Genomic DNA, 22,953 nt, shown 5'->3' with positions numbered 1-22,953 from the left:
ACACTTGTTGTATTAGAGAGAGTAGAGAGAGGATTGGAATTCAGATCCCCAGCACCTGCATAAAGGCAGGGCAGGGCAGTGGGAAGGCCTGCGTGTTATACAGCACCTGGGAGGGTGAAACATGAGATTCCAGAGGCAGCTGGTTAGCTAGCTAGCTGAATCCAAAAGCCCTGGGTTCACCAAGTCACTTAGCCTCAATAAATAAAATTGAAAGCAATGAGAAGGACTTGAAACACCAACCTGTGCCCTCCACATGCTCTTGCACCGGTATGTGCACATGCAATTACATGCACTTACACACACGTGTACACACACACACACACACACACACACACACACACACAAATGCACAATTAGTTGACACTTTGAAATATTAAAGTTGACAAACCCTTAATCAAACTAACTAAAATAAGGAGGATATTCAAATGGATAAAATTAAAGGTAAAAAGGAGACACTACCACAGATATGAAATCCAGAGGATTACTAGGGCTCATTTTGAACTTCTGTTCACTAAGTTGTCAAATCTAGAATGTTTTTTTTGCTGTGGGATGGTCCTTCTGTATGCTGTGAATATGTATTTCTCTCATTGGTTGATAATAAAGTTGTTTTGGCCAATGGCAAGACAGGATAAGGTCAGGAGTAAGAATCAAAGTAGAACTCAGAGGAAGAGGGGTGGGGTTGACACAGACGCCTCCAGCTGCCCAATAAGCAAGATGCTGGAGGGCCGGTAAGATTAATAGACGCTAGTTACTAATAAGCCTGAGCTGTTGGCTGAGCATTTATAGTAAATATGATTTTATATATATATTTGGGAAGCAGCTGCCGGGTATTTGGGAGCTGCTGGTGGGACAGAAATTTCCAATAACAAATTTTACATGCTATCCCATCAAAATTAAAGTAAGGATTGCAGGGTGTGATGGCACACGCCTTTAATCCCAGTACTCAGAAAGCAGAGACAGTTCCAGGATATTGAGTTCCAGGGCTGTGACACAGAGAAACCTGGTCTAGAAACACCGAAACCAAAATAAAACAAAGTGAGATTACAAACAAACAGGAGATTAATTTCCCAACAAAGAAAAGCACAGCATCAGGTGGATTCATTGCTGAATTTTACCAGAATTGTGAAGAATCACTAACACCAGTGTACCTCAAAGGGTCTTATATTTTCATAAAGGGAAGAAATATTTCCAGACACAGTCTATGAAGCCAACATGACACTGACACCGAAGAATGGGTAATGATATATCAACAACAAAAAAGAAAGAAAGAAAGAAAGAAAGAAAGAAAGAAAGAAAGAAAGAAAGAAAGAAAGAAAACCAGGTTCAGTTTCCCCAATAAATATAGTTATAAAAATTCTTGGTGTAGTACTTTCAAATTGAATTCGGTAGCGTATTGAAAGGATCACAAACCATAGTCAAGTTGGTTTCCCTCCAGGGATGCAAGTGTTGTACCCGTTTCACAAACCCTAGAGACCACTAGGGAGCCAGTTTCCGATGTAAGCACATAAGGGTCCTTTTATTCAAGTTCAACCTGGGCCACCACACAGCAGATGGAAGGAAATGTGGCGGCGGCCGTGAGTCCAGGTGTAGAGAGTTTTTAATAGGGAAAACCACAAGCCGGAATTACATACTTGAGATTGGGCAGAAAGGATATGAGGTAAGGTGATTTTTTTTTTGAAACCATTGGTCTAGACTTTCGGCACGAAGCCACATTTGAAACTATTGGATTGTACTTTTGGCAGGGAAACCACAACCCACTGAACAGAATTATCTGGACTGCTCAGCAGGATTATCTAGATAGCTTCAAGGGCCATAAACCACAGACAGAATGTCCACAGGAACATACTGCCCTGTATCTGTTCAAATTGTCATGTCTTAGTTAGGGTTTCTATTGTTGTGATAAAACACAATGACCCAAAAGGAAATTGAAGAGGAAAAAGTATTTGGTTTACACTTCCACATCACAGTTCATCATTGAAGGAAGTCAGGACAGGAACTCCAACAGGGCAGGAACCTGGAGGCAGGAGCGGATGCAGAGGCCATGGAGGGGTGCTGCTTCCTGGCTTGCTTCCATGACTTGCTCTGCCTGCTTTCTTAGAGAACCCAGGACTGCCTGTCCAGGGATGGAACCACTCACAATGGGTAGATTACTCTCTAGTAATCACTAATTAAGAAAATGCCTTCTAGCCAGATCTTATGGAGGCATCTTCTCAGTTAAGTTTCCATCCTTTCAGATACTTCTAGTTTGTGTATCAGGCTGACATAAGACTAGCCAGGACTACCACCTTCTTCACAATGCTGTTTTGTTCTTCAGACACAGTGTTCAACAAGGGCTTAGGAGGGGCACCCTCACTCTGTTGTTTCTGCTGCCTCAACTGCTAGATGATTTGCAAGATCTCTGTGGAGTGGGTGACCTCAGACGTAGCAACAGATCTACACAACCCTTCCTGTGAGGAGCCCACTCTTACTTGTATGCCATTTTTCAGGGCTCAGCGAAGGACACTATCATACTGGATCCAGCTCTGGTTCCCTTGTAGGCAGATTTCAGGCAATCAGGTTCCTGAACAGTGCAGATCTCCCAAAGCTGGAATGTGGGATAAAGTGGGGCTCCAACAGCAATCTCTAGCCATCTGATTCCGACAAAGGTCCCCAAAATCATGCAATGGAGAAAGGACAACAATGTCAACAAACGATCCTGGGAAAAATGAATGTCCACCCACAGAAGAAGAAAATGCTGATTGATATGGAAATATAGGATATAGACATGATAAGAAAAAAAGGATGGATTGTTGAACCTACTTTAAAAGAGAAACTAGTTTAAAATGTTTTACATTTGTATAGATTTTAGTTTATTGATACAAATTTAAAGTTAATTTTGTTATACTTCATATATTTCTACTCTCATTTAAGGTATCATGTTTATGTAACTCATTTAAATTGTAATGGATAATTAAGAAATACAGATTAATAATTAGTCTTCTATGATAATCAAACTTATAGTCATGTTAAGTTTTTTAGGTATACATAGATATATTTCAATCAGGTAGGTAATTTTCAAACACTTCAAAGACCTACAGATTATGGCATTTAAAATGTTTTAAAAACTTAGACATTCCTAGACAATGAGACACGTCTGCTCCTGGCGGCACCAATTTACTTCAGAGGGAAAGGTGGACATTGAAGACACTCCATACAGAGTTTGTCTCCTTCTTGGCAAAATAGCCATCTGGGCTAGAAACTGTTCTTGCCTGGACTGCTTGACAAAATGTTATATCGACTGGACATGCAGGATCCATAGGAAGGTGACCACTGAACTTTACAAGGCAATATGGTCCTTCAGGTTCCTGCTTTGCAGAAGAAACTCTCAGATATTCTATAGGACTCAGGAAGAAGCAACTGAGAGACTCTAGTTGGCTGAAGAATGGATGTCCCATGTTGCAGAAGAACATTGGGTAACTGTCCAGATAGCCAGCTGTCTCTGTCATTATAGATTTTTAGAAGTTGCTTACAATGTTCTTCCTGTTTACTTAGGTATTGTTATATCCTTCTGGGGTCTTTGATATAGATGAAGACTAGATAGTTATGATTTTCCTTAGTTATAATAAAAGATGAGTTAGATATGAAACCTTAGACTCACAATTATAGGACAGATGTGATATCCTCTTTAATTTTGCCAAATACAAATAGACTAGATATTATAAATAGACTAGATAGTGTAACTGTAATTCTTGCTTGATAACTGTTTTGTTATATGTAATTGTACTATGTGAAAGTTAAAACCTTCCTTTTTGAAAAAAAAAGAAAAGGAGAGATGCCATGGATGATTGATTAATAAATAAAGCTGATTGGCGAGTAGCCAGGCAGGAAGTATAGGCAGAACAAGGAGAGAGGAGAATTCTGGGAAGTGAAAGGCTGAGGCAAGGAGACGCTGCCAGCCACCTTGATGAGAAGCAGATGTTAAGATATTGGTAAGCCATAAGCTACATGACAACTTATAGATTAATAGAAATGAGTTAAGATATAAGAACAGTTAGCAAGAAGCCTGCCACGACCATACAATTTATAAGTAAGATAAGTCTCTATGTGTTGTTTTGGTTGGGTCTGAGTGGCTGCGGGACTGGCGGATGAGAGAGATTTGTCCTGACTGTGGGCCAGGCAGGACCAGGAAAACTCTAGCTACAGCTGATCTTTTCCCTCATACAAACGCCAGTTCAAAACATATGAAAGGTCTTCATGGATGATCTGAAACTACAAAAGTACTAGAGGAAAACATTTCAATATCCAGGGTTTGCAAAGATTGTCTGAAAAGGACTTTAGTAGTCTTCGGAATAAAAGCGAGAATAACCAAATGGATTTGCATAAAATAAAAGGGCTTTTGTGCAGTAAACAAAACAATGGAGTCAAGAGAGAGCCTACAGAATGGGAGAAGAACCTTCCTAGTTCTTCACCTTACTGAGAGTTAATATATAGGGTATATAAAAAAAAATTCATGAAATTAAAGTGTTAGGATCCATCATGTAGCACAGGCTGGTTAAAGACAGCAGGCACTCCAAGATGAAATTTTAAGGCCTATGTGGCAGCAGGAAGGGCCAGCCTCTTCTGATGGACTGAACCCCAGAACAGCCATACAATTATTGAAAGCTACACAAAATAATTTCCTCATACCAAGGTCCATAATCTAATTTACATGTCTTACTGAAGGAGAGCATCACATACCCCCATGACTCTAGTCCTTTATTACGTGTCATTTGCAATACACAATAATGCAAGAGCCTCAGGTGTGAGGTGTCTTGTGACCAAAGTCATGAAATGGCTGCAATGCCCTTCAGCAAAACAATCCCTGTTTTCCACAAGCTTAAAGCACTTCTGAAAAACAGCTGTTTGTTCTAATATCTACCCCGATAAAGTGATTCTGAAGAATTCCTACATTAAAGGATATACAAATAGCCAATAAATATATGAAAAAAAAAAGTTCAACACCTGTAGCCACTAGGAAATTGCAGATCAAAATTACATTTTGGGAGATTGACAAGATATCTTAGTAGATAAAGACAGTTGCCAGGAAGACTAACAGACTGAGTTCAGTCCCTGGAATCCACATGGTGAAGGGAGTGAGCCAGCTCCTCGGGTACTTGCCTCTGCCCCCCCTCCCCCAGCGTTCTCCTCCCTCCCCCAGATAATTAAACGTCACTGTAAAAACTTATATTGGAATTGTTTCTCACACCAGTCAGAATGGCTGAATTAAGAATTTAAGTAAGAGAGAGAGAGAGAGAGAGAGAGAGAGAGAGAGAGAGAGAGAAGAAAGGCCCCAAACCTCTAATACCAGCACTCAGGAGGCAGAGGCAGGCAGATCTCTGTGAGTTCGAGGCTAGCCTGGTCTACAGAGTGAGTTCCAGGATAGCCAGGACTACCCAGAGAAACCCTGCCTCCAAAGACAACAAAACAAAACAACAACAATAACAAAAGACCCTAAAATAGAAGGCAGACTACTTGAGATGGGGAAAGGGACCAGCAGAAGGAAGAAAGGATGTACGAGGGAGGTAACAGCAGTGGTGTGTGAAAACGATGATTGAAGTATATTACATATCTGAGTGAAAATGTCATAATCAAATATCTCTTCTTTTTCACAATGAAAAAAAGTTTTTGAGACAGGATTTCTCTTATATAGCCCTGGCTGTCCTGTCATGGGGGTATATGATGCTCTCCTTTTAGGTCTGTGAGATACTATCTTCTTTTGGGGGGCGGGGGTTCGAGACAGGGTTTCTCTGTGTGGCTTTGCACCTTTCCTGGAACTCACTCTGTAGCCCAGGCTGGCCTCGAACTCACAGAGATCCACCTGCCTCTGCCTCCGGAGTGCTGGGATTAAAGGCATGCATCACCACTGCCCGGCATGAGATACTATCTTGACAAATGAATAATGTGGGAGGGCCCAGTTTACTCTGGGAGGCATCATCCCTAGGCTAGTGGACCTGGCTTGTACAAAAACAAGCAAACAAACATGAGTTTGAGCAACCTAGCTGAGCATGAGCCTGTGAGCCAGCCAGTAAGCAGCATTGCTCCGTAGATTCTGCTTCAAGCTCCTGAATTGAGTGCTTGTCTTGACATCCCTCAATGACCTGAAAAGTGTAAGATAAAAAACTCCTTGTGGGGGCTGGAGAGATAGCTCAGTGGTTGAGAGCACTGACTGCTCTAAAAAAGGACCCAGGTTCAGTTCCCAGTACTCACCTAACACCTCACAACTGTCTGTAACTCCAGTTCCAGGGGATCCAACACCCTTATATAGACATATATGCAGTCCAAATGCCAATGCAAATGAAATAAAAATAATCATAAAAAACCCATTGTGATGGCTATTCTTGGTTGTCAACTTGACTACATCTGGAATTAACTAAAACTTCAAAATGTCAGGGCACACCTGTGAGGGATTTTTGCTTAATTTGAAGTGGGAACATACACTTTTTTTTTTATTATTTAAGATTTATTTATTATGTATACAGAAGAGAGCACCAGATCTCATTACAGATGGTTGTGAGCCACCCCATGTGGTTGCTGGGAATTGAACTCAGGACCTCTGGAAGAGCAGTTGGTGCTTTTAACCTCTGAGCCATCTCTCCAGCCCAGGGAACATATACTTCTAATCCAGATCTTTGGGGTGGGAAGACACACCTCTCATCTGGGCCACAACTTCTATTGGAAGCCTATATAAATAAGGACATGGAAGAAGAAATCTTCATTCTTTGCCTGCTTGCTCTTGCCTCACTAGCAAGTCCATTCCTTCACTGACATTAGAGCTTACTTTTTCAGGATCCCAGCATATCATATACTGAAGACCTGTTGAAACTTTTAGCCTTGTGGACTGAACTGTATTCTTGGACATTCATAGGAAGCTTTTGTTGGATTAGCTGGACCATAATCTGTAAATCATTTTTTTCTTTCTTCCTTGACAGGGTTTCCCTCTGTAGTCTTGATTTAGCCTTGGCTGTCCTGGAACTCACTCTGTAGACCAGGCCAGCCTCAAACTCATTGAGATTTGTTCTGTGGAATAATCCTCTCTAACACTGTAAAAATCTGTCACTCTTTGTTTTATTAAACTTTGGTTTGATAACACGCTGATTGGCTAGTAATTGGGCAAGAAGTGTAGGCAGGGTAACCAAACTAAGAATGATGAAAAGGAGAAGGGCAGAGTCAGGAGTTGCCAGCTAGATGCAAAGGGAGCAGGAGATGAATGTGCCATGCTAATAAAGGTACTGCTGCTATGTGGCAGAGTGTAAATAAGGAATATGACTTAACTTAAAATCTAAGAGCTAGTTACTAATAAGCCTGAGCTATTGGCTGAGCATTTATAATGAGTATGAGTAATTATATTATGCCTCTGTGTGGTAATTTGGGAAGTGGCTGCTGGGTATTTGGGAGTTGCTGGCGGGACAGAAACTTCTGTTTACAGATCTGCCTGCCTTTGCCTTTTGAGTGCTGGGATTAAAGCTACCACTGCCTAGCTCTGTAAATCATTCTAATAATTCCCCTTTCTATATACATAAAAAAAGCATTCTGTAAGTTCTGTTACTCCAGAGAACCCTAATACCCTTTCCTAAGTGGCTTTTCATCAGTGTTTTATTACAGCAAAAGAAAAGGTAGCTGGAACAGCCCTGTAAAAACCTGAATTGGACTTCTGACCTCCAGAACTGGAGGATAATGAATCTGTTGTTTCAGGCCCCTAACATTGTTACTAAGTTGTTACAGTCGCAATTAGAAACCGGCTCAGGGAGGTGAAAAGGCAGTTTCTGTGCAACATGTAACTTACTGTTGAATTTCTCCTAAAGACTTTGGGACTTTCTGTTCTATGTAGACTTGATTCGAAAAGATTTTGGAACTTCCATCAAGAAATTATGATGAGAGCTGGGCAGGGTAGCACATGCCTTTAATCCCAGCACTTGGGAGTCAGAATCAGGCAGATCTCTGAGTTCAAGGCCAGCCTGGTCTACAGGGGGGAGTTCCAGGAAAACCATGGTTACACAGAGAAACCCTGTCTCAAAAAAACAAAAACAGACAACAAATAAACAAAAATTGAGATCAAAGACTTGTCTCAGGGTTACTTGGCTACTTAGCATTGAGCCTGTTACAAAACCCAAGTCTCCACTCTTTCATCTATATACACAGTGACCATACAATGTCTAACAAAAAGATTGCTATATAGAAGGTGCTGAGTAAGTGCTAGAGGGACAACGTGAGAGCTCAGTAGGTATAGCACCTGCTGGCAGCCTTTACCTAGGTTTGACTTCAAGGATGCACACCATGGAAGGAAATGACTCTCTGAGTTGTCCTCTGACATGAGCCATGGCATGGACCTGTCCACCCTCATGTGCACACACAAAATAAGTAAATAAATAAACGTGAAAATAGATCTAGAGTTATTGTAGTTTCTCTTTCTAATTTACACGAATCTTCCAAATTTTGAAAATTGTCAAGTAAAAAGGTACTCTGAAGTTACATTTGAAAAATCACCAAAAACTTCTTCTTTTCTTTTGGTTTGCCGAGACAGGGTTTCTTGGTGTAGCCCTGGCTGTGCTGGAACTCACTTTGCAGACCAGGCTAGCCTCAAACTCACAGAGATCCACCTGCCTCTGCCTCTTGAGTGCTGGGATTAAAGACATGTGCCACCACCGCCCAGCAGCAACTAAGCTTTTACAGCTGTAACGAGAAAAGATGTTACTTTTTTTTTTTTTTTTTAAATGATTTCAGACCAATCTGCATCTGATGCCCTTTAAAAAAAAATGTTTATTTATTTATTTGTTGGCAGGGTTGGAGGTGGAGGTGAGAGGAGCCAGAGGCACTGGGTAGGTGAGGATTACTAACCAGAAGCTGGGTCTCTCTTTTCTCCATGAGAATGCTAGGGACTGAATTTATCTGGCTTCACAACCAGGATCTTTACCCTCTGAGGGACATCACCAGGTCTGATGAGTTTTCAAATGGGAAGGAAAGAAATGGGTGGGGCCGTTGGAAATGGAGCGAGATCTCTGAATCACGTTCCGGTGTCAAAAGGCGTGTACCTTTTACAAGCCACATAACCCCTAGTTAAATCACTTATGTTCTATTAGGCCTTAGTTCTCTATCTGTAAAATGGAACGTTTGGACCTAAGGACACCTTTTTAACTTCCCTTCTAGCTCAGCATTCTGAACCCAGGAGTTCCTAGATTTAAGATAGATTTACTTTGTTGTATGAGCTCCAACGTGAAGTTAGAAGTTAGATTGCCGGAGAAAACCTCCTGCAGACATAAAGAGGGGAGAAAAAAAAAATCAAGGGCAATGGGGAAGGAAGGAGGGCGATGGAAGAAGCCAAAAGACGCTTACAACGACATAAAGGTAAGAGATGCAAGCACGAAATAACACAAATAACTCAAGGCAACCACACAATTCGGTTGTCTGAAAAAGCAGAAATTAGACATTGCACCGGGCATCCCATTTAGTTCTTAATTGCGCACACATCACTCCCACCTCCTTAAAGCCTTGGAAGCAAAAAGCCAAACAACCCCCCCCCCAAAAAAAAAAAAAAAACAATCAACCAAACAAAAAAACCAACGCAGGAAAAAAAACTGAAAACGTAACATAGCAAAGAAAAAAAAGGGGGCAAGAAGCAGTTGGAAAAGCTCGTCTCTGGCAACGAGCGGATTCCCCGCACCGGCGTGCGGGATGGCGACTTCCCGGGCCACCCCGCCATCCTGCCGCTGAACCCCGGGCACACAAAAGAACGAGTTAGCGCCCGGGGAGCCGCAGCATCCCTGCCTCCCTCCTCCTCCGCCGGGTCCCCAGGCCGCCGGAGTGGGCCGCGGCGCCCTGGTCTCCGCCCCTCGGAAGTGACGTCTGGCGCCCCGCCCCCGCCGCTAGATCCGCTGCTGCTGCCTCGGCGGGCCGACCTGCAGGAGGCGGCGGCGGCGGCGGCGGCCGAGGCCGAGGGAAGATGGCGGACGGCGTGGACCACATAGACATCTACGCGGATGTGGGCGAAGAGTTCAACCAGGTAGGCGAGGGTCTGGGCTCCGCCGCCGACCCGCGGGGCGGGGCGGGGCGGGGCGGCGTCCCCCGGCTCCCGGACGCTCACCAGGGTCGCGGCGGGGCCGCGAGCCGGCTCGGCTGCAGACCGTGCGCCCTTGGCGCCTCTGGGCCGCGCCGCTCTGTGTGTGTGTGTGTGTGTGTGTGTGCGCGGCGCCCGCCGCGTCCCCCGCTTCACCCCTTGTTCTCGCGCGTCGTTTTGCGGGCCGCGCAGGCCCTGGAGCGCGGGCCGGGGGTGGGGGCTCCCGGTCGCCGTGCAGCCGCCCGCTCCTCGCCCCGTTCTCTCGCCCGCCCGCCCCTTCCTCCAGGGCGGCCTCACGCCCCATTGTTGGCTACGGTGGCGGGCGCTTCCCGCCGAGCTAGGCCGCGTGTGCGGGGCGGGGAGAACGGGCCGCCGCACCCCCTCCCCCGCCGCCCGCCGCCCGCCCGAGGGTGTCGGGGGGAGGAGGAAGAGGAGGAGAGAAGCCCTGGCTGGCCCGGCGCGCGCCCGTTCGCCCGCCCGCCCGCCCGCCTCCATCCCGGCCCCGGCCGCCTCGGGTTCCGATTCCTCCCCGTCGCTCCATTTTGTGTCTCGGTCCGCGCACGGTCGCCCTCATGGAAGGCCGCGTTCACAGCCCTTTGTATCCCGCGCGCCGGGGGCTCCTGGGCTCCTTCCTCGCTCGCGTTGGCGACGGGTTTCGGCGTGGCGTGGCGCGGCGTGGCGCCCCGGGTCCCGCTCTTCCCGCGACCTCTTCCCCTCCTCCCATCCCATCCCTCCCCAACCCCGGTCCCCGACGGGGAAGGGCGGCTTAGGTGTTGGGGACGTCTGCAACAAGTCAGCTGACTTTTGGACCCACCGATCTCATTTTCAAAGTCGGTGCGTTGGCCTGCCTGGGCCACCGAGGGCTGGCGGTGCCTTTGAGGCCCAGGCCTTGGCCTTGTGTGAAGATAAATAACCGGGGAGGATCAATGGCTTGCGCCAAAGGCTGGGATGCGCGGTGGTTGGACAGAACAAAAAGATGGTGTGGTCCCTCGCTCACAGATCCGGGAGACTGAAAACGGAGAACGTCCGCCCGAAATCCTTCCAGTGGTAGCTTGCAAGTCGCCGTGGATGGGACTGTATTTTGAAAGCGAAGTGTTTGCCCCGTGGGCTCTACTTCACGGTTTGAAAGGCTGGAGAAAGTGAGACGTGTTAAGGTTTTCCGGTCTCACCGGCCAACGGGTAGCCTAGGACTAGCTGTGATGTCTGACGATGGACATTCTTGGAAAGATCTGATTACCAGAGTCAGCAAGGCTTAGCTTCTTACTCGCCTCTTCCTATTTTTATTGCACTTCATATATATACACGTTTTTTCAAGTTGCAGCCAACGATAGTGCTACTTAAAGCTGTTTCTTTTTAAAAATTTTCCTATATTCTTTTTTTTTTTCCCCTGAGCTGAGGATCGAACCCAGGGCCTTGCGCTTGCTAGGCAAGCGCTCTACCACTGAGCTAAATCCCCAACCCAAATTTTTCCTATATTCTCTAGTTCTATATTTTAAAAATTCTCAGGTTCGGATGAGAAGCTTAATAAGATGCCATTTGGGTGTTTACTTTCTGCTAATCGTATTTATGACTGGGGATGCAAGATTAAAAAAAACAAGACAATAGAAGCTCTTAAATCCTTACTGCTTCGTTTTCCAAGAATGACATTGTGCCTTTGGTTTAAATATGAGAAAAGAAAAGCAAGTTTTGATAGGTTTTAATTATTCACTGCTGACTTAGAAACTAGATATTTTTTAAATGTAATTAACCCGTTGCAATAAAACGTGAAGTTTGAAAATCTGTTTTTATGGTCCAAGTTTGAGACAGTCTTCATTAGGTTTTTCAGTGAGAGAATGTATTGCTTTGTGTTTGTGCTCACAGTGAGAAGAATTGGGGTACAGTCTTAGAAATTAAACTTTCTTCACTGGTCGTGGTGGCACAAGCCTTAAATTCCAGCACTCCACAAAATTGTGCTTTATCAACATGCAAAACAAGCTTTATAAAACTATGCCTATTTTAAGTAGTAAATGGAAAAACGAGACACAGAATTTCAGAGAATACAAAGTACAATTAAAACTGCTGCTCACAGTAGAGAACAAAAGATGTGTTTAGGGGCTGGAGAGGTGGCCCAGTGGTTAGAGGACAGGTGGTCTTTGAGTTTGAGGCCAGCCTGGTCTACGAGGGAGAGAGAGAAATTAAGCTTTCTGTGGTATCACCATGTATGTTCAGACTATTGAAATCTTTTATTTGGGAGGGACAGTATATTTATGCAGGTAACTGGATGACATGCTACTTTACCTCTACATTAACTAGTGTTAGCAAGAGGTCAAGAAGAGACTAGACTTTTTGGACTCCAATGAGTAGGCCTCCTTTTCATAAATGTAGCTTTTCATTGGCTTGTACTTTCAGCATTGTATCTGATACATGGTTGTGTAATTTTACAAGTAAAATCTTTGTAGGTTTAACTGGGTTAATTGGGAGATTAAGTAGAGGCTTTTTCCAAAACCTTGTTGAAGCTCTGGGTACTGAACCCAGGACCTTAAACATCTAGGTAATCACTCCACCACTGAGCTGCATGTTCTCTCCAGGGGCATTACTTGTCACTGTTTGGCTTCTGTGATTTGCTTGCTCTGAATTCCTGAACAAAAAAAGTAGCCACAAAAAGATTGCCAGTTATTTTGAAATTTGTCATGTTTTCTATCAGTGTTACTATCATTGAAGTGCTTTTATGAGATCCTACCAGAATTAGAAGCAATAACAGAATTATTGATTTCTCTCTCTTGCTTGTTTTTTTTTTTTTGTTTGTTTGTTTGTTTTTGTTTTTGTTTTTGTCTTGTTGACCTAGAACTTGCTGTGTGTTTCAGGCTGACCTTCATTCAGTTTGTGGTGCACCTGCTGCCTCAGCCTGGTTGTTCCTTTTCCCCTTCACTCATGCTAGCTAGGCCAACACTTTACTCCTGTGTATATCCCTATGAATCTGTTCTCCCTTCCTAGGTGGTAACCTTATTTCTACTAGCTGCTACAGTAACCAATGTGACTATTTGATTGTAGTCAAGCAAATATTTTTCAGAACTAATCATTAGCATTTTTTAAAAAAAGATTTATTGTGTATTATGTATACAGTGTTCTGCCTGCGTGCCAGATCTCATTACAGATGGTTGTGAGCCACCATGTGGTTGCTGGGAATTGGTCTGGAAGAGGTCAGTGCTCTTAGCTGCTGAACCATCTCTCCAGCCCTATCATTAGCAATTTTTAATTATTTTGTTTTCTAAACATCTATAACTACTAAGTTTTTTTTTTTTTTAGCTTTTCCTTTCCTTTTTTCCTCTTTTTTTCATGTGTTTGGATGTTTTACTTGCATTATATGTCTGTGAACCACGTGGGCTCCTGGTGCCCAAAGAGGCCAGAAGAGGGAGTCAGATTCTCTGGAACTGGAGTTACAGAGAGCTGTGAACAGCCACGTGGATGCTGGGAATTAAACTTGGGTCCTCTGGAAGAGCATCCTGCCCTCTAACTACTGGGCCACCTCTCCAGCTCCTAAACACATCTTTTGTTCTCTATTGTGAGCTGCAGTTTTAATTGTACTTTGTATTCTCTGAAATTCTGTGTAGACACTAGTCTCATTTTTCCATTTACTACTTAAAATAGGCAGTGTCATAAAGCTTGTTTTACATTTTGGTAAATCACAATATTACAGAAAGTATGAGAAATTGAGTATTAAAAGCTTTAATTTGGGGGTGTGTGAGACTAAGTGCATTTACTTTCTATACTACATGATTTTAAGAGGAGAATGAAGTTAGAAGGCACAGAAACACATGGGCAGCTTAGATCTTAAGTTAGGTTTTTGAATGTGACCAAATGGAGAAGAGTTGCTCAGTGGAAGGAGAATTGGAGCTACTTCTGAGTCTACATTACTTGTACTGACTTCAGAGTTAAGCAGAAAGCAGAGCCTGCGGCCCCTCCCCCCATTCTCCCAGGATTTATTCTTTATGTGCATGAATGTTTTTGCCTGCATGTGTGTAGGTATACCATGTGCATTCCTAATGCTGTGGAGATTCGAGGAGGGCATCAGATCCCCTGGAACTGCAGTTACAGGTGGTTGTGAGCTACAACATGGGTGCTAGGAACCCAGGTTCCCAGCCAGTGCTCTTAACCCTGAGCCATCTCTCAAGCCCCAAAGTCCAAAACTTTTTGAATATCATATCGGTGATCAAAAACCTTTAGGACTTCTTTTTTTTTTTAAATTAGGAATGCTCAAGTTATATTCTGTACATCCATATATATAAATAAAATATACATAGATAGGGAGAGTTTATTTGAGAATCAGAAGCTGTTAATGTAGAATTTAGTGTCTGCTCTCAGGTTGTGGGTTTTGATAGCAACAGTACTGATTTCATTAATCCGCTCACTTTAAAAGTAAGTGGAGGTATGACTAGGATGGGGTCAGTTTGGAATTAAGGATTTAGATGTCCTCTTGTGTCAAATTTTATTGAATCATTTCAATTTATACTTAGTTACTGTATACTTATTATAAAGCAACTATTAGTTATCCTGTGGAACCTTATGATATACTTAATGGAAATAGTTGAAGGAATAATCATTAGGGGCTAGAGAGATGGCACAGTGGTTAAGATCTAATTTAACATTTTACAGGAATTATAAAAGTAATACACTTAGCTTATTCATAAAGTAATTTTTCTGAAAAAAAATCCACATTTTCTGTTCTGTATCCAAGAATTCAACTGGGATCTAAAATATTGGCTGGGTGAAATTGCACATGTAACTACATATGTATAGACTTTTTACCATTATTCCCTAAGTCAGTACAGTATAATCATTTTTTTGGGGGGGGGGCAGGGCTGAGGATGGAACCCAGGGCCTTGTGCTTGCTAGGCAAGTGCTCTACCACTGAGCTAAATCCCCAACCCCAATAATCATTTTTTTTTAAAAAATAAGCATTTACATTGTGTTAGGAGTTTTAAGAAACCTAGAGATAATTTAAAGTATATGAGAGGATGGATAGTTTATATGTAAATACCGCACCATTTTATATAAGAGGTTTAAACATTGGCGGGTTTTGATATTCTTGAATGGGTTGGGGATGGATGGTATGTTGGAACCAGTCTCTTGCTAGTAGGTTTTATGTGCTAAGTTTTCTCTTACATGATATTGAACACATTTTGTAATGCAGAGTATAACTCCTCCCCTGCTTATAGTTTTTTAAAATGGAATGACTTAATACTTTTTAAAATATAGGCATGTTTTGAAATAGGTGCTGTCCTTTACTGGTAGTATCCAATAATGCACAAATGGTATTAACTGTGATTCTTGGAACACTAAAAACAGTGTTGCGCCTATCAGAGAAAATTAATACTTTAATAGCTCTATCAGGATAATCCCAATAATGGTATACATTATACATAACTTATCTGTAATATTAAAAATGTATAGGATGTGATTAGGGGAAAACTGCCTAAAAAACTTGAAGGAGGGCTGGAGAGATGGCTCAGAGGTTAAGAGCACCGACTGCTCTTCCAGAGGTCCTGAGTTCAATTTCAGCACCCACATGGTGGCTCACAGCCATCTGTAATGAGATCCCTCTTCTGTATACATAATAATAAATAAATCTTTAAAAAAAACTTGAAGGAAGGGAAATAGTGCTAATGAAAAAGATTAAAATATTGATTTAAGAAAATGAATGGGACATTGGTAATTTTCCTATCCATCATACTTTTTTTGAACTGAGGATCGAACCCAGGGCCTTGTGCTTGCTAGTCAAGCGCTCTACCACTGAACTAAATCCCCAACCCCCCACCATACTTTTGAAGTGTGTTCTCTGACTGGACAACAGTTCTGTGTGTCTGGTAGGAAGAAAATAGTCCTATCGTGCAGACTCTTGAGGAAAGGTCTACCTCCCCCTTTCCATTTCTTCTTTTTTCTTTTTCTAACAAGGGCTTGCCTGTGTCCCAGGCTGGCCTCAAGTTCATGGGCCTCTTCTGCCCCAGCCTCCCAGCTAGTAGGATTGCCAAAGCTGAGCAGACAACCATTACTGGGATTTGATACCTTGCATGTAATTAGAGTGATTGTAGTGATTTAGAGTAGTAGGAATTGAAAAAAATTACTTTGTTATTCTTTTCACAAACCCTAGGCGTTGTTCTTTTGTTTGTTCTTGCTTTGTTTTTTGAGACAGTCTCACTATGTCTTGGAAACCATTAGCCCTGAACTCACAGAGCATCTACCTGCCTCTGCCTTCAAATGCTGGGATAAAGACATGTGACACTGTTCCCTGCCTAAGAGCTGTTCTAGCTAGAAGTTAGATATGCAGCTTTATTATTGGTGATTAGGTCCTAGAAACATAGGTGGCTTTAATCTGGAGTGATTAGGATATGTTGACATTTTACATTTTTGTATACTATTGAGATGTATTTGAAAAAGACCTTCACATAGCACCATTGATGTTGGCATTCTTTGATAGAGTAGAAAAGTTTTAGTTTGTCTAGTAGGGTTTCAGAGTTCATTTTTATATATGACCTGTGATAGGCATTTTGCATAATTTCAGAATATGTTCATTTTCACTTGAAGTAGAAAAAGTTGAATGTATTCTGGATTTTCTTTAAAATGTGAACAGTACTAAAAATAAGGAAGCTAAAAAAGGAAGATTATAGATACTATTGAGAGTATTCCTTGAATTGCTTTCTTAGCAATGGCATGTATTCAGATTCATTAATGTTTCTTTCACCAAGTCCAATGTATACCATTGGGGTTAAGAATACAGGCTGTGGCCATGGAACACTATGAAGCTAATTAGTCCACATGGAGATCAAACCCCAGGACCATGGTCTCAATTAGCATCACTTCAAGTTGGATTGGAAGCAGTCCAACCACCAGACAAAATGCCTGATCTTAAATATTGGTAGAATAATATAAATATGGAAAATATGGTTAGTGTCACCATAGGAAGTCATGGACATAAAAAACAGTATGTGGTTGTAATGTACCAGGTTAGTGTAGCTTTAGTTACTGCCTGTAAATGATTATCTACTTAAGTAAGCCTTTTCATACATTTAAAACTAATGACAAAGTATATAATGTCTTAATCTTTTCCTGCAAGTGAAAGTAGAAACTTAAGTACTTTTAGTCTTCTAATCAATTAACCTTGCATTCTTTTTTACTCTCCCCTGACTGTATCTCCATTGAGGATGAAACACAACTCCCTTTGAATAATTGTAATAATTTTACTTGGTGTACAGAACTGGATTGCAAGAGAGTTTAAAGTGCCCACTACCCTCGGTGGGAAGGAAGCTTTTAGTATTTTAAGGGTATGGAGCCACTGTTGCAGCCACTAGAAGTTTCAGCTACCTTGATACTTCGTAACCAAGCTTACCCTCCTTTCTGTAATTCTCACTGTCAGCGCAGCTGGCACATGCTTCTTAGCTTGGTGAAAACTCATCACTTAGATATTATTTTGACATTGTTCATTAAAATCAATGGCATTACGGCTTGTGGTCTTGGTTCCTGCCTTCTGCTGAAGGTGGCTTTTTGTTTGTTTGATTTACCTTGGTATTTAAGTCCATTATTAAATAAGTCTTACAATCATCCTGCTTTGTAATAAGTAAAAATTGGTATGTAATATCTTGATAAATTTTTAAACACTTACACAATTCATTATTAATGCAGATTACCTGAAAAAAATGGAAATTTGAGGTCTCTTTGGCTATGTCTATAAATGTTTTCCCTTCTAGGTTTTTCCCTCCCTTTCTCTTTAAAAGCAAGTCTTACTCTGACTTTTTGGTGAATAATGAACAATAGCCAGGCTTGGTGCCTTTAGTATCTTACTGATCTATTTACCATTGTATAACAATGGTTTCTTTCTTGCTCATTATCATATTGTAGTCCCTAAAACTAACTCTTGTATGCCATTTATGACAATTCTTAGTCAGTTGTATACATGGGAGAACTTGAGTTATATCTGAAGTCTTTTTGTATTGCTTTTAATATCTCAAATTTACCTCAGAATGGTAAACTAGTTCACATTGATATTGATACACTTACTTAGTCTGACAAAAGTGATCTTTGCAGATTGAATCCCGCCCCCTTTTTTCTCAACATCCCTTTCCCTCCTTCCTGGTTTGTCACTTGGACATGTAAGTGACATCCTAGCACTGCCTTACCCTCTGCGGCAGTGCCACAGTTTGACTAGATCCCGGTGGATTACTTTCCACGTGCTAATGCACTGGGCTAAGTTTTAAGTCATTTAAGCTGGAGCGCTTTGTCTCGTGAGAATAATGCAGCTATTGCCAGGTATTACTTTGAATAGTTTTATTTGTGTGTTTTTGACTTTTTGAAACGTGTACATGCCCATTCCTCCATCAACAACCCCCATTTCTATGGCTTAGTTTATAAAACAGTAGCTTTCTCAGAGGAGGTAAATAAGCTCTTATGACCAAAGAAAATAGTGGGGTTTTCGCCTGTGCTCACATACTGAAGACTTATAATACCTCTGGTTTTTATTTGTTGACAGTCTTATGACAATATTCTTTTGAAACATCTGTTTGCATTTATGTGTTGTTACTTCTAAGAATACTTTGCTTTTGAGAAAGATATCAAAGTCACCATTAAAGAACACAATCTATTAAATAAAGTGAGAAGAGACTTGTACTAAGATCTTTGGGCCTTTTCCTGTCTTGAACCAGATTTTTAAAATATGTTGAATGAATTTGTATTCATATTTAGTATTTTGACTGTCATAATCTAAAACATTATTTCTGTGTCTTAGGAAGCGGAATATGGTGGGCATGATCAGATAGATTTGTACGATGATGTCATCTCTCCATCTGCAAATAATGGTGATGCCCCAGAAGACCGGGACTACATGGATACTCTTCCACCAACTGTTGGTGATGATGTGGGAAAAGGTGCAGCACCAAATGTTGTCTATACTTACACTGGAAAGAGAATTGCATTGTATATTGGAAATCTCACATGGGTAAGTAAGTTAACAGATTATTGGTGGTTCATTTTGAACTTCTCTAGTAGTCCAAATTTTTTTTTTTTTGCCCAGTTTAAAAAAAAAAAAAAGATGTCCCTGTATGTTTTTCCCTTTTTAACCTGTATGATGAGAAGGGCAAAACCAAGTTCTTTTAAAAAGACATTCCAATTATTCTAATTGAATTTTATAGTTTGGCTTAAGTATATACTTAAATAGATTTGCATTTTTCTTTACTCTTTTGCATTCCTACCAGTTTCACTAAGAAAAATGTTCGTATGGGGTCTCAAATTAAGAATTCAAAAGAGAAGGATAAAATATCATTACAGTTTTAAAAAACTCTTCATTTTCTAATTCATATTACAGATTTAAGTTTCATTCCTGTTCTTAAATTTAAAATTAATGTGTAGCAGTTGTTATATACTTTATAATATTTGTGTCTGGTGTTTTTCGGGATGGATCTTGTTATGTAACTTTGGCAGGCCTGATAGTCATTGTAGTGCAGACTGGCTTTGAACTCCTGTCAATCCCTCCTGCCTCTGCCCTTGAGTGCTAAGTTTATAAGCATATGCCGCAGTGCCTGGACATACTTTGTGTCTTAGTTGTGTTGTTCATAAGACTAGGGTTGTTGGTTGAGTGCTCCATGAACTATATGTCTAGTGTGTCTATTAATGTTACTAGAATCAAACCTGAAATAATCACTAAAGTGGTTCTATACAAGTTTTATCTGAGCTATTATATTGGATATTTAAAAGTTAAACAGCAAAATTTTGGCACCCTTTTATTCTGTTTATAGCATTTTATTTGAAAATACTTTACTTCACATTGCTTTTGTGTTTTTTACGTTGTGTAGGTATTTGTATGTATGCATGCCTGTGTACCACAGACATGCAGTCCCTCAGAGGCCAGAAGAGGGCATCAGATTCCCTGAGACTGGAGTTAAGAGATGATTGTGAGCCATCATGTGGGTGTTAGGAGGTGAACTGGGGTCCTTTGGGCCTTCTCTCCAGCACTCACCTTTTTTTTTTTTTTTCCCTTTAAATGACTTAGTCTGCTGTCATCTAGTCTGAACAGTCTTTACAGCCTTGGAAACAATGGCAGTCACTATAGCATGAGACTGCAGTTGCTAAGTGGCAGTTGGCATAGATCTGTGTTTTGTGACTTTGAACAAGCTGTGTAACTCCTCTGTTGCATCTTATGAAACTAAAAGTAATAGGACTTAGGTAAGTGTTAAGTATTTGATAAAAAGGTACATAGTAGGTATTCATATTAATTCCTCCATATTATAATGAAACATACGATGTTTGTTTCACAAGATACTTCTCTTTGAAGGGAGGAAGTTACAAGGGAGATTGGTTTTATTGAGAATTTAAGACAGGAGTTTAAAGCTGGAAGTAACCAGAAACTTTTGTTTGTTTGTTTTATTTTTTCCCACGTAGGGTTTCTTCATGTAGCCCTGGCTGTCCTGGAACTCACACTCTAGTCCAGTCTGACCCCAAACTCCGAGATCCCCCAGCCTCTGCCTCTTTGAGTGCTGGGATTAAAGGTGTGCGCCACCATGCCTGGATAGAAAGAAGAAACTCTTAAGTGAAACTGTATCTGTCTCCAAAAGGATGCACTTTATAATTTCCAAAACTCCTATTAGGAAATGAAGTTGGGCATTCAAGATGCTTTTCTGCTATTTAAAAATTGAAGGTTGACAGGCATTAATTATACTTAAGATTTGCAGTAATATTCTGCTAACATTTGTCTTCCTTTAAGAGTTAAACTCAGACAGTAAAAACCTGAGTATGTTTGAAAGGCTAATAAGGGGGTGTCTTGCAGTGGACAACAGATGAGGACTTAACTGAAGCAGTCCATTCTTTGGGAGTGAATGATATTTTGGAGATAAAGTTTTTTGAAAATCGGGCAAATGGACAATCAAAGGGGTAAGAATTTCATTTTTTTCCTAATACACACAATGGATAGCAATTACAGTTTACAAATTAGTTTTCCTTAAGTTTCATGTTAATCATACACATGTAGCACACATGAACACGTGAGCACTGACAGATGGCTCAGCTTCTGGAGACACTCGCTGCACAAGTCTGACAACCGAGTTAGCTCCTAGGAACTCACATGAGCACACTAGGAGGGTCTTAGGCAGAAGTTCCTTACTTACATTTTATATTTGTTTCTTCACACTGCACTAAAGCTGGTTGCAATGGGACTGTAGACAGACTAGAATGTCACCTACATTCACTGAGAACACCTGCTAAGGTGGAAATGGCAATGCTGAGAAGCGTTATTTTTGTTGTGATGAAGAGCAGAGGAAGAGCTGAGTATGTAGCTCAGTGGTAGAACCGTTTGCATAACATGGAGAAGCTCTGAGTTTGAGTCCAGCACATAACTAAAAATGGTGAAGAAAGATAGCAACTGAGGAGTGAAGTGTAACCTGGGTGTCTTGCTTCATTCCCTAGTCAGCAAATCCATGCACAGGGGAGGATTAGTATATAATGCGGGTGTCTGCTGCAGTTTCACCATTTACAGATAGTCATGTTAGTAAATGTGCTTCCACATTTTTACCTAAAAAATAGTGTTATAATTCACACTTTGTCATGCTTGATTGAAAGAGCAGAAGAAATAGTTAGTGATAAATATATCTTACTTTTCTTATTTTTGGATATGACGGTTATTTCTATTTGTGTCTATTATAAATAATATAGTAGGCACATTATTGGATTTTTTACATTAATTTATTTTATATTTTGTATAAGTACAGTACAATATTTTAAAAATATATTTACACAGTTAAGCAACCATTGCAGCTCTCTAGTTTCAGAACATTTCATCACCTCCATTACCAAAAAACCTTGGTGCATTAGCAGCATTACCCTGGTCACCCTTGTCCCCTGTGCTGACAACCATTCATGTACTTTCTACCTCAGAATTCTATTCTGGGCATTTCATGTAAACAAAATAATAATAACACCGATGTCGTGTGTGTGACTTCTCACATAGTACATCCATGTAGCAGCGTCGGCATTTATTTTTATGCTTGAGTAACGGTCCGTGTCATGGGGTAGCACTAACTCCACTGTCCAAGTTTGGGTGGCTTCTACTTTAGTTGTTTAGTTTGTGTCTTGTTTTGCCATGTACCTGGGAGTGGAATTAAGTTTCTGGTAACGTTTAAGAAGCTATCAGACTGCACAATCCCATGAGTGCAGGACGGTTGTAGTCTCTCTTTGTCCTCACTAGCAAGCACTGCATAGTTGTCCTTTTGATTCTAGTGGAAATTATATCTCATGGTTTTGATTTATACAGTGATGGCTAATGATAATGAACTTCTTTTAAAAATTATTACTTAATTATTTTATGTATATGGGTGTTTTGGCTGCATGTATGTCTGTGTACCCTTGTGTGCCGGGTGCCCATGGAGACCAGAAGAGGGGATTAGATCTCCTGGAACTGGAGTTATGCATGATTGTGAGCCATCCTGTGGGTGCTGGAAACCGACCTGAGTTCTGGAGGAAGAGTCAGTGACCACTGTTGACCACCGAGCCATCTCTCCTGGCCCCTATACCAAACATCTTTTTGTGGCAGTAAAAAGTGAAAGCAACCCAAGTGCCTATTTACATGATGGGTGGATTTAAAATAAAACCAAATATAATGTCTATAATTGAACATTACTCAGCCACTAAAAGAAATGAAAGAATTAGTGATGCATGTTATAGCCTAACTAGACCTTTGACACTGAGTGAAGCTGGTTGTAAAGGACTCCATATTCCATTTGTTTGAAATTCCAGATGGGGCAGATCCGTAGAGAACTGTCTTTAGTTACGCTTCCATCATTTAAGAGATGAGAGTGAATAGGAATGGTGGTAGAGGGTATGGCTTCTCTTTGGTAATGATGACTGTTATGAAATGAACCGTCATATGA

General features: G+C 41.2%; 1 protein-coding gene across 5 annotated transcripts in view; it reads left to right on the top strand.

Moving 5' to 3' along the window:
* The first annotated feature begins 9,868 nt into the window (after positions 1-9,868).
* Positions 9,869-22,953, top strand: part of Cpsf6 (cleavage and polyadenylation specific factor 6) — a 30,595-nt gene continuing 17,510 nt past the window's right edge. For all 5 annotated transcript variants that reach the window (XM_036169501.1, XM_036169499.1, XM_036169498.1 and 2 more), the window contains exons 1-3: positions 9,869-10,015; positions 18,825-19,034; positions 20,859-20,962. In XM_036169501.1, the coding sequence (XP_036025394.1) occupies positions 9,956-10,015; positions 18,825-19,034; positions 20,859-20,962 (374 nt within the window). In that variant the 5' untranslated portion in view covers positions 9,869-9,955. The remainder of the gene's footprint in view (positions 10,016-18,824; positions 19,035-20,858; positions 20,963-22,953) is intronic.

This window comes from Onychomys torridus, chromosome 20 (assembly GCF_903995425.1).
Source record: "Onychomys torridus chromosome 20, mOncTor1.1, whole genome shotgun sequence".
Classification (NCBI taxonomy): domain Eukaryota; kingdom Metazoa; phylum Chordata; class Mammalia; order Rodentia; family Cricetidae; genus Onychomys; species Onychomys torridus.
Note: the sequence above shows the minus strand (reverse complement) of the source record. Positions and strands in the feature narration are given on the sequence as shown.